A 13,169-nucleotide genomic window follows, 5' to 3' on the forward strand; every position below is an offset into this window, starting at 1 on the left:
GTCATTCTTGGCAATCATACACATAGGGTCAGATGTTTTATTTAACCAATTCATTTTATAGGAATTCCCTACTCTACTTCCAGTTAACAAAGTATTACCATGTTGATCCTTAACTAGGCATGAATGAGTTTGAAAATTAATAGACAAACTGTTATCACATAGTTGACTAGTATTGATCAAGTTATAACATAGATTGTCAACAAGTAAGACATCATTAATGGTTAAATTACCATGGATAATCTTACCCTTGCCCAGGGTGTTACCCTTTTTGTTGTCACCAAAAGTTATCTTAGGACCTGAGCAATTTGTTATATCAGTAAGAAGTCGTTTGTTTCCTGTCATATTTCTAGATCAGCCACTGTCCAGATACCAGATAGAATCCTCCAGGCAATCACTCACATGTACCTACACAAAATAATATTTACAATCGTTTGGTACCCACATTCACTTGGGTCCTCGGTCAATCAGTCCCTTAGGAATCTATATTTTAGTTATTTTGATGGATTTCTCATTTTGAGTTGTGATTAATGCGTATGATTTTGACATAGCAGACGCCTTCCTGCTAGCCTCTAATTCCTTAGCTTTTGAAGATGAATTTCTTTTCAAACTCCTTGACTTTGAGTCAAGTTTTAGATTTATAAACTTGTTGGCTGCATCTAACTTATTTTTCATCCAACTAACAGTCGACAGAACATAAGTTATTTCATTCTTCAAACTAACTCTTCATGAATTGGATCAGGTTTAATGTCAGTTAAACTCCCTGTGACAAAACTTATTGGCTTAAGCTTGTTAGTTGTTGATTTTAACTTTTTGTAGGACTAGTTTGGATCATTGCTATCAAATCCTAAACCGGATTTAGATCCAGCAAGCTTCAACAGACTAATCTTATATTTGACAGCTTCTCCAGACCTTGTCCAAGCACTAACAACATAGTTTAACCTTTTGTTTTTAGAAGAAAGAGTTTGAATCTGTTCCTTGAGCATCTCATTCTCAAATGCGATCTCGACCACTTTCTTTTCAAAAATATTATATTCAGAAATTTTGTGTGAAGAAGAAATATTGGTCTCATACTTTGTTTTCATTTCATAAAAGGAATCTGATAACTTCTTGTACTCAATGACCATGTCATTGAGTGCAGTAGTTAACTCATCATTGGTACATTCTTGTGGGGAACGATCATTTACCTTGGATTGATCATCTTCCATCAAGCATGTGACGGCTTCTGTATCCTTTTCAATAGAAGAGTCCTTTGAATCGCTATCGGCCCATTTGGACTTATTTTCAGCACACTTGAAAACTTTCTAATCTTTCTGGTTCTTCTTAGTTTGAACGTTACAGCCATAGATATGAATCAGCTTCTCCCAAATATCTTTAGCAGATGAGCAGGATTTGATCTCGTAGAATATGTTCATGTTGATCGATTGATACAGAATATCATTGGCAACGTTGTCCAGATTGTTGGTCATCTTATCTTCAGTTGTCCACTCACATCTTGGCTTCGCAATTTTTATGGGACCTTAGGTAATGACACTCCACATATAACAATCAAGAGAAGCCAAGTGAGCTTGCATTCTCAAAATCACTTTCTATTCTTCACAAACCTTTGCAAACTCTTAAAGTGATTCAAGTGCAGAAACGTTTGCTTGGGTTTGAAGCTAAGAACAAGTGAAAGAATGAAGGACAGAATATAAAAGACACAGAGAGTTGTTTATGGATGTTCGGAGCAAAACTCTCCTACGTCTCCCCTTCTTCCAACCACCAGAAGGATTCACTATACTTTTCTTTGAATCAAATACAGTTTTACTGTTAGCTAACAGTTGAACAGAACAGACTCTATTCAACATACAGAAGGTTTAATAATATAACTCAACTAGAGAAAGGATTTGATTCTATCTCTCTCTTGATGTACAAACTTAATAAGTAAAAAAGTGAGCAATTCAAAATATTGATTGTAAGTCCGGCAGCTCGTCTGTTGTCCTTGAAGATCTTTAAATAGAGAACAGGTACCAACGGTCGAATCTTTTGCATTGACACGTAGCTATCACTCATTAGATAGTCTCCATAGTACATAGGTACAGCAGACACTGTGCACAAAGATCGTAGTCGTACCAATCTAATAGTGCGCCGAATATTCTTCTAGAATTGTCCTGCAAAAAACAAGTAGTGAGAAGAATATTTGCTTATGTGGCATTTATTCAATGGATGCAATTGGTTGTCGTACTGATCTGCACGGTTTAGTGGAGTAGGAGTAGCGTACAGCTAGTTGATCATGGGTAGACGGATGCTAACTTCAAGCAACTGCTGAAGCGAGACATTAGACGTGTTCCATTAGACTGCCAAGTCCAATGAAGTTAGACGCCCCCGTCTAATATCATGATCTATTAGACAACCAAGTCTAATGGATTAAATGGCACGTCTAACTACGTGTTCCTTCAGACTAGTCTGAAGGAGTTAAACTCCCTGCGTCTAACTATCATCTATTAGATAGCACGTTTAACTACGTCTGTAAGACTGCACGTCTAACTATGTATTTGTTAGACTGTACATCTAATTACGTATTTGTTAGACTATACGTCTAACTACGTATCTGTTAGACTGCACGTCTAACTACGTATCTGTTAGACTGCACGTCTAACTACGTATCTGTTAGATTGCACGTCTAACTACGTATCTGTTAGACTGCACGTCTAACTACGTATCTGTTAGACTGCACGTCTAACTACGTATCTGTTAGACTGCACGTTTAACTACATATATATTATATTGCACGTCTAACTATGTGTCTGTTAGACTGCACGTCTAACTACGTATCTATTAGACTACACGTCTAACTACGCATGTTAGACTTCACGTCTAACCACGTCTGTTAAAATGCACGTCTAACCACGCCTGTTAGACTTTACGTCTAACCACGTCTGTTAGACTGCACGTCTAACCACATTTGTTAGACTGCACGTCTAACTACGTATCTATTAGACTACACGTCTAACTACGTATTTGTTAGACTGTACATCTAACTACGTCGAACTGCGTACATCTAATAACCAACACGTCTAATGAACCTGATTCAAGCTAAGTCTAACTTAGCACGTTTTGATGCACCTGCACAAAAACAATTAGACGGCTTAGTTTCATTCTTATTTATGTTTTACACAAGTTCATCATCAAAATACAGTTAGTCAAAATAATTTGACCCTCAGTCAAAATAATTTGACCTAACAGTTTCTTTACTTTCTGTCCTCTTTAATTATGAACTCCTTGAATTGATTTTGTTGAATTTCTGCTCTTCACTAATTACATCTCTTGACTTCATTATCAAACAGGGAAAATTGATTGATACATGTTTAAGATTTAATCACTTACAGGTTTTGCTTATTTTTTAGTTTAAACAATCAAAAAGGGAGAAATTGCTAGATATATATCACTAGTTTTGATAATTTATTCTAAATAATCAAAGATGAAGAAATTATTAGATTAAAGTCATTAATTAAATTAGGATAATTAATCGACGCTATAAAATTACCGGGTTATGATAATTTAGTTTAAATAATCAAAAAAGGAGAAATTGTTAAGTTAAAATCTTTTATTAAATCTAAGTGTATTAATAAGACTGAGACGTTTTAAATTGTTCATGTGTAGGGTCAAAATGAAGAAAACTGAAATGGGAATATGTCCGATAGTTGATCAAATTCGGTATTTGATCAACTTCGCTTTCTGAAGACGCGCGTCCGATTTTTTGTCTAAATCAATTTTTAGAGAAGTGCTTCCAGTTTTATGTTCACTTCGGTTTTCTAAAGAAGCACGTCTGATATTTTGTCCAAATCGGTTTTTGGAGAAGTGCTTTCGTTTTTATGTTCTCTTCGGTATTTTGAAGAAGCGCGTCCAGTATTTTGTCCAAATTGGTTTTTGGAGAAGCGCTTTCGGTTTTATGTTCACTTCGGTTTTCTAAAGAAGAACGTCCGGTATTTTGTCCAAATTGGTTTTTTGAGAAGCGCTTCCGGTTTTATGTTCTCTTCGGTATTTTTAAGAAATGCGTCCGGTATTATGTTCGGCTCGGCTTCTACTAAGCGCTTCTGGTTTTTCCTAAAGCTCGGCTTTTACAAGGCACTTTCGTTATTTAACCAGTTCGGTTTTATACAAGGAATTTCCGGTATTTAACTAGTTCGGTTTTTTATACAATGCGTTTTCTGTATTTAACTAGTTCAGTTTTATACAAGGCACTTCTGGTATTTAACTAGATCGGTTTTATACAAGGCGTTTCCGGTATTTAACCAGTTCGATTTTATACAAGGCGATTCTGGTATTTAACTAGTTAGGTTTTATACAATGTGCTTTCGGTTTTTTAACTAGTTAGGTATTTGATCAAATTCGATATTTGATCAAATTCGGTTTTACATGAAGCGCCTCCGGTTTTTTCTAGAACTTCGGTTTTATGAAGCGTTTCCGGTATTTAATCAAACTCAGTATTTGACATTTGTGAAGCACTTCCAGTTCTCGATCTAATCCGTTATTGGCAGTCTGACACAATAGCTAAGCTAAACCTATAGAAGACTGTCACGTGCCTAACTAATTCAAACCTCATGTGATGTACATTCCCAGTACACCACGATCTTCTAAAGAATATTCGACGCACTATCTTCATCCAGTACATCCACGATCAAAAGCGCATATCCTTTGATGTACTACCCTGGAACACATCTAATCGAAATAGGACAAGTGTCCTCTGAAGCAAATTTGTCCATTGAGATGTTATCTATTTAAGAAAAAGTTGGAGGACAATTTGCACAACGGTTTTACTGGAGTTTCTACACTGTTTCATTACTGCTTTGCAATTTTGTGTGAACTCTCTTTCAAGCGCTCAAGATTTCAAGTTCTAAAGATCTACAAGTTTGCTAGATCATTTCGTTGTATTACATTCACTGATATTTCTGTGTGAGATTCAGTATTGTAAGTTAAACGGAGGTTGTTCTGTTTAACAGAGTGTGTTGTACTAGGAGTTTGGAAAAAGGCATTGTTTAAGTCCCGATTGTCCAACTAGGATTGTGTAAGCGTTGTATTCAAACCAAATCTTCTAGTGAATATCCTTCTCAAGGTTGAGAAGAATGAGTGACGTAGGAGAGTTTGCTCCGAACATCCATAAACAATCTTTGTTTCTCAGGTTCTTTACTTTCCTAATCTTCCAACCTTTTATCTGTCACTTCAAGTCTAAATAAACAGTTACGCACTTGACTTTGTTCAAGAGATTGTTAAGACTTGTGAAGAATATAAACAAATATTAACTTCTAACAGAGTTAATATAAAATGAAGGTTTTCGCGGTTAACAATACTTGGTCAATCCCCTGCTATTATTGACTCCTTTCCTAACACAAGTATTTTGTTAAACTTAGGAGTGATAATTAAATTAAATATTTCGCTAAACTGACATTATGTAGAGACGTATATAGTCTGCTCACTGAGATCATGAGCGATAAATCAGCACAATGAGATTATGGAGTGACGTATAAAGTCAGCACATTAAGATTAGGAGTGATAAATCAGCACACTAACATTATGGAGCAACGTATATAGTCTGCACATTAAGATCAGGAACAATAAATTCAATCAACACATTGAGATTACGGAGCGACGTATACCGTCAGCACAATGAGATCAAGAGCGATAAGTTAACACACTAAGATTATGGAGCAACGTATACACTCAACACACTTAGATCATGAGGGATAGATACAACTAGCACACTGAGATTGTGGAGCGACATATATAGTCAGCAAACTCAGATCAGGAGTGATATATACAATCAACACACTGAGATTATGGAACGACTTGTATAGTCAACACACTGAGATCAGGAGTGATATATAATATTAGCACACTGAGATTATAGAGCGACGTATACAGTCAGCACACTGAACTCAAAAGCGATGTATCAATTTCAAGTAAACACAATCAACAAACTATGTTAAGATGTGTACCTACATAAAATCCAAAGACTAGGCAAGGTGCGTAGAAATATATTCAAAACAACTAGGCTTGATCTACACGATCGATAAACCAGGAACAATATATATTCAAAATATAGGTGAATCGTCAACAAGCATATGATAAACAAACTCTGAAGAATGAAAGAGTAATTACACGATTATCTTGAGAGACTGGTCAAGTTTGTTTTCTTTTCATTCAATGCGTCCGAAATAAACTATAAAATTGAGATTTTTCAAAACACAGTGCCTATGTTGCATTTTTCTAAACCGAGTGTTTTCTACAAAATTTTGTCGAAGAGGGACACTCATTTTTACCCCCAATTTTTATAGTTTATAAACAACTATTTTTGAAATAATTGAATTTTCAATAAAAGTTAATTTCGTATTTAATATATTTAAGGTGTTTTATCATTTAATATCACCTTAAATAATAAAATAAATTTTGTTTAAGTAATTTATTTAATTAATTTTTGATTAAATAAGTTATTATGTAAAGAGTTTTAATTAATTAAATCGCCTTAAACATAATAAAACAAAATGATACATTTGTACGTGAAAATGTTTTCTTTATTTAATATTAACAAATTTTTCAAAAATGTTTTGTGAAATATATTCTTTAGATTAAATTAGTTTAATTTTAAGATTTTAGTTAAATAAAATCTTTTTTGGGTATAAGATTAAGTCTATCGCTTTTCAACTTTGTCTATTTCCAATAAAAAGATTGTTTTTAATGTTAATTAGATTTTATTTTTTTAGATTATGAATAAATAGGATTATTTCCTTTTAAAAAGAATAATCATTTTTTATTTTAAGATTTTGTAGGCAAAAGGAAAGAAAACCGTGTGGATTTCATGATTTACAAGAAGAGTCCGAGATTCCATCCAAAAAAAGTGGTGGAAGCCTTGAGCATGGAGGACGGGCTTGAAAACTTAGTCATATTTTAATTAAAAATCAAATAATCAAGTAATTGCATCATTAAATTAAGAGAGCTTAAATACCATTGGATAACACTCGACATTAGTGACATGTCAAGTGGAAAATGCTCTCATTTCAATATTTTAACATATTTAACCTCTCATCGAGTGGGAGAGCTCAAACTCAAGCCCTTTAGCATCAAAATAAAAATGTCTAACTATCGTATCGATTTTTAGAGCTAAATTGGGAGGGTTGTACTTATACGGTTATAATATAGCCCAAGAGCGGTTATTGGGATCATGAATTCCTTTTTTGCTTGATCCTACATAATTGTACTAAAATCAGGGATCCTTAATTGATGATTGACATAGAAGAGACTATGCCAACCTCTTTCTGATTAATCGCTACTCCCTCCTAAATATAAAAAATGAAAATTCTCTTCCATCATGTATGATAGTTAAATGGAACTTGGGCTATAGGGGTTCCTTTGAGAATTCCCTAATTTATACACACCTTAGTGCACTTGCACCTAAATTTTGATTAACGCCCTTAGGCTACTTCTTTAAAAAAAAATCCTTAAGCAATCACCCATTAGTTTATTTGTCACAAGAGTTGTTTAAGGTTTATGTTTTATTTCCCGAAATCAAGAAGGAAACTCCCTTTGTAAGCCTCTTGAATTATCTCTTATCTTTACTTTAAATGTAATTCTTTGCATTTTCCTTTGCCTTTTCAATTTTACAATGTGATTGCATGTTTAATTAATAGGTTAGGTTTTATTTTTTGCACTTTAGTTATGTATTTATGTAAAATATTATCAAACATGTAAATAAATAAATAAAACAATAAAAAATACCAGAAACAAATTTAAGCAAGGGTCTTTGACCCAAAACCTTTTTAAAAAATAAAATCGGCTCAAGGATTAGCCATTTGAAAGGCCTTAAGTCCAAAACCTTGGATCTTAATTTGAATTTGAATCCTTTTCAGCTAAAAGAGATTAATAAGTCATTTAAATGATATGTCTCATCCCCTCTTTTAGATTAGCGACAACAAGATGTGGATATCTTCAGCCTCCTAGAGGTCTTGGGTTCGAGTCCATCAAGCGGCAAGTTCTTCACCTAATTAAATGGTTAAGTGTGTTTGCGAATTATATGTCGTGGGGAATTATTCGCACTTCATAGGAGAAGCGAAACCTAGGATATTAAAAAAACGATATGGCTAAAAGGATTAGGATTTAATGTTAGATCTGAAACTTTTGATTGAAAATCTTTCCCAAAAATCATAAAAACTAAAAACTAAACAAATATATAAATATGCTTTCAATTCTTAGCTAAGGTTTTTTTAATTTTATGAAAGTTTGAATTATGATTTCAATTTATATAAATGTGTTATTAATGTTTTTGGAGAATTTTGTGTTAATTTGGATCCATTTGAATCACAAAATCATTAGTTATCTAGGGTTGGGTTGAAAATTAGAAGAACAACAAACCCTCTACTATATAGGCGCATAGGACCGGAAAAACAAGCCTTGGAGCCTCCGACCGAGAAACAAACACCTTAGAGCGCGCGCAGATACAAGCGACTGAGGAGCTCTTATGCACACTAAGACCGGCGCTTTCCTAACGCTTCCAGCGCTTCCAGATGTTGTTGCACACAGGACCGAGAAACTATCACAGCTCTGCGCTTGTGCTAGTTTTCTCACCACTTCCGACCGAGGAAAGGGTTCACCCAAGGGCTGTTGTTGCAGGTTTCCATCCGACCGAGTGATGAAAGCCCTAAAATAAGTTTCACTTACACATCCGATCTATAGATATCCCTTAGGTTTGTATGAGATTTTTGTATAATATATTTAGCCTCTATGAGCTATAATTTGCAAATAAGGGAGATTGATGCTCTCTAGAACCGAGTGTGAGTTACTACAAGTTTAAAACCAAGGATCTGTACCTGAAGGAGACCTGCTGCTCGCTTAGGACCGAGGGAACAGAGCTACTACTGGTCACGTTTTTGCACCCGATGCTAACCTAGGACCGAGAGTTCTTGCACCTATCACTAGTCATGTTTCTCTATTCGACTTTAACCCATGACCGAGAGTTCCTACACATGTTGCTGGTCACATGTCTGCATCCAATGGTGACCCAGGACAGAGAGAATTGACCTACTATTGGTCACATTTATGCACCCGATGCTAACCTAGGTCACATTTATGCACCCGATGCTAACCTAGGACCAAGAGTTCCTACATCTACTATTGGCTATATTCTACATCCAATAGATTCTACTACACATCGGATGATCGATTACCGATGTTTGTTGCACCTAAGGACCTAGGACAAATGTCTACTGCACTTGAGGATCGAGGACTCATGTTTGTTGAACATGAGGACCGATGACCGACATTGTTGGTTGTTAACCGAGGACGGACGTTGTGTTCGTTGTTCGACCAAGGATTCATCTTAAGACCGAGAAGAGGACCACGACTGAGAATGACTCCCTTTCTCCACCCGCGATCAAGCTGGGTTTCACACCTTGGCTACAAAAATCAGGTTTACAACCATGGAGACTAACAACGGTCTTTATGCTCATTTTTTAGATATATTTTTGTCTTGTTTAGGCAAGGCTTTCATTTGGTTTTTTGGCTTTTAATTTATGTAAGTTTATGACTTATGTGATCCTAGGGTAACATTGTAAAGCGCAAGTAATTTTAATAAGCGGTCAAAATTAATTAATAAAAACTTTATGTGCGTTGTGAAAAATAACTTCAAAAAAAAAAAACTTTTTCTCACACGTAACCAATCGTCGAACTCATTTCTCTTAATTTCCTAATTTTTATAAATGATATGACATCTCTCTAGTCGTGAGGATAATTAGATTTAAAATAAATTGAAAGTAGACTTATGACACACTTCTCATTAAATATATCTCAATCTCTTCCAGATTCGACGAGATTGTAAATTATAGATTTGTCTATAAAACCTCATTTTTCAAACCATAATTTTTCAAATCTTAAGATTAATTCCTTTCACATTTGACTTTTTTTTCAAAACTTCTTTTGTAAAATTAGAGATCCCTATAATTAACATTGGAGATTTAATTGATTCAAAACCAAATGCCTAAATTTGGGGATATATAAAAGGTAGGGGTGATATTGAAAATATATAATATTAACAATTAAAATGTATAATTTGTGATTTTATTTTAAATTTGTGAGTATATTAAAGTGAGAGCTAAAAGGTGATAACACGTTTTTGTAACATTTTAATATTTACATCAAATTTTCAATGAAATTGAATTCATATGTTGTGTAATTGGAGATATTTTATAATGTAGAAGGGTTAAAGCTTTTGTGTTGGGGAGAAAGGCCTTGCTATTTTGGCAAAATCTTTTGTTTATCTTCCCTCCATTTTTATTATAATAGGTCAGATTTTGTTTAGATTTGTGGGTCATTCTGTGAACCTATACCATTCCAGAACAATAGAAGCTCTTACAGAAAGAAATGCCACCATTGATTTAAATGAGTTGAGGGTGCTTGACATAGCAAGATACATATATATAGAACTGCAGAAATGAATGCCTAAAAAGAATGTCACAAAACATGGATAACAAGTTACTACTTTTTTGTTTCGCTAATAACAAGTTACTACTTACTATAACCATTCTCACAAAATATGTTTTCCTTAAAGGCTCAATCAATATAGCCATATATAGTGAAGTCTTGGTAGAGTTGGGAAGATGACCAAGAATGTCCATCCAAATAATAAACAACCAGCCAAAACAAAAAATGACGATGAAGCACAATGCAGAACAACTACAATAAATCCAACAAAACATGCAATGGGGTTAATACCCATAGCAGAGATCAGGAAGAGTTTTAGAGGAATGTAAAGAACAGTCATTGGGATTTGAATGTTGGAAACCTCAGAAGAAATCCTCTAATACGAAATGAAGTGCAAAATTAGATTAGAGATTATGATTATAGTGTCATTGATGGAAAAAAGGGTATAGAAAGAATGTGATGTTCACCAAATGTATCATACTTGTAAGAATTTGAACTTTTTTCAAGAAAATATTGGCTTTCTTCTTGAATTGGAATTGCTTCAAATGGAGATGTATGAATCCAAATGGATTGAACAATTCAAACATTATGAACCAGCAGATTCGTGCAGAAAAAATAACACAAAAAAGACATGTAATGTAGCAAATAAATAAATCCATAACTTAAACAAGCCAATGCAAAAGACTCAAACCTAAGCGGTGAGAATGACAGCGCCACCAGCCTCCTTGATCTTCTTCTCTGCAACCTTCGACACAAGCTTGGCCTTAACAACAACAGGCCGATTCTCAGGAAGAACGCCCTTCCCTAGAACCTTGAAATAACCGAACTGCGTGACATCAATCACGGGAACTTTGTCTGCGGTGGCGTTTGCCTTTACCTCAGGTGGAACGAGAGACCAGATCTTGTCGATGTTAACAATCGGGTTGTAGAATTTGTTTCTTAGCTTGTGGAAGTACCTCATACCGACTTTGCCGAAGTAACCCGGATGGTATTTGTCGAAAAGGATACGGTGGTGGTGCATTCCTCCCGCATTTCCTCGACCACCAGGATGCTTTCGGTGCTTGCCAATGCGACCGTGGCCGGCGCTAACGTGACCACGCTTCTTCCTGTTCTTCCTGAGACGAGTAGTCATGTTCTTCCTCTACCCTTTCTCTTTGTGCTACTAGGGCTTCACTATCTGGTGCGGCAGAATAGAAGAATTCAGAGTGTATAGGTTTTAGTAGGCAAGCCTTTCGATGAGAAGGAATTGGGTTTTTCCAAATTTACCCGATTTTTTTTACATATTAATAATTCTTACTTAATTAAATTGAGACATTAATATAATAAATTAATTAATAAATAATATAAAATAATAATTATAATTAATCAATTCATAATCTAGATATTAAATTGTATAAATAATTTATACAATTAATATTTTTAATGGCAAATATCCAATAATAATGTAATTTGTTAAAGGTCAATTCAAGACGAACTAATTTGAATTTTAAAGAGTGTGTATTGAAGTAGAATAATTCAAATGAATCAATGAAAAAGTTTCGATATAATATTTACCAAATATTTTAAACTGCAATTGAAATTATCCTGAAACGAGAATTGACAAATAATACTGAAAATTAATTCAAAATGATAAATGACAATATACGATCTAAATAGTGATAAACACTAAAAAAAACTATGAGAGGATACCTACATGTAAAAAGATCACCATTTGCGTGATCAAATCAATAACTCTTTCATCAAAATATGAAAATAATATCAAATTTGACAATTTTAGTTTTTTACTCTAAGAAGGAATATACATATACTCAAGAAATAATTACTAACACAATCGGAAAATAGAACAATAAATAACCAACAAACAAATGAGAGTATTAATCAAATTACAAAAATACAAGACAAAAAATCTTATTCGGCTAAACAGATTTAGTATTGAATAAAATACAACACCAACTCAAATTTAAGTGGTGAAACGAGAAACAAGTCATTCTTCTATGATAAAAAATACATGAAAAGATAGAAAGTAAAAAATTTGTAAATAAGAAAAGAAAGAAAAAAGAGCGACAACTTCTCTGTTCTTGAATATTATTTGTGAATGGATATTATTGAATGATTGAATTGATTACAATAAAATTAAATTATCCTAATTACAACTAAACTAGATTCTAAAAATAAAGAAATAAATACAAATAAAAAAATGATCAATAATAGGTGTAGAATAAGGAGAACATGATTTTAGTCAATTAGTAAAAGTCATGTGTTTTCTTTAATATTCCTCTACAAGAGAAACGGTAAAGCGCACATCGTGAGTTTGTATCGAAGAAGTCAAAATTTGTGTGATGAAAGACCTTTTGTGAGAGTATTCAGACTCGGCACTAGATCGAGCAAAAACTTGTTGTTTTTTTAATTTTAAAGAAATAAGATTATCTCCGAGAAAAATGCAAATAACCAATTGTCGATCTTTGACCATTTGTGATTGGGAGTATATTTTAAGTATGATATTATTAGTTTGACATTAATCTGGTGAGATGTAGTGGGATTTTGCATAAACTAACATGCTCTATTGACAAGAAATGCTAGATCAGGATGAGTGAGTGTGAAATATTGAAGTGCCACAACAATACTTCTGTAAATTGTAGAATCAGAAAGTGCATCAACATCATGTCGACAGAGATATAAACCCAAAGCCATATGGGTGCATGTGAAGTGGTTCACATGAAGAA

The 13,169-nt window shown here is 34.0% G+C and overlaps 1 protein-coding gene across 1 annotated transcript; it reads right to left on the minus strand.

Moving 5' to 3' along the window:
* Window positions 1-10,998: 10,998 nt before the first annotated feature.
* Window positions 10,999-11,645, minus strand: LOC124934393 (60S ribosomal protein L27a-3-like). Its single transcript, XM_047474919.1, has one exon. The coding sequence runs from the start codon at window positions 11,576-11,578 to the stop codon at window positions 11,138-11,140; it is 441 nt and encodes a 146-aa protein (XP_047330875.1). The 5' UTR covers window positions 11,579-11,645; the 3' UTR covers window positions 10,999-11,137.
* Window positions 11,646-13,169: the final 1,524 nt, after the last annotated feature.

This window comes from Impatiens glandulifera, chromosome 4, assembly GCF_907164915.1.
Source record: "Impatiens glandulifera chromosome 4, dImpGla2.1, whole genome shotgun sequence".
Lineage (NCBI taxonomy): Eukaryota > Viridiplantae > Streptophyta > Magnoliopsida > Ericales > Balsaminaceae > Impatiens > Impatiens glandulifera.

Excerpts from the sequence above, each read along its gene's own strand:
- LOC124934393 (XM_047474919.1), bottom strand. The coding sequence starts at position 11,578 with ATGACTACTCGTCTCAGGAAGAACAGGAAGAAGCGTGGTCACGTTAGC.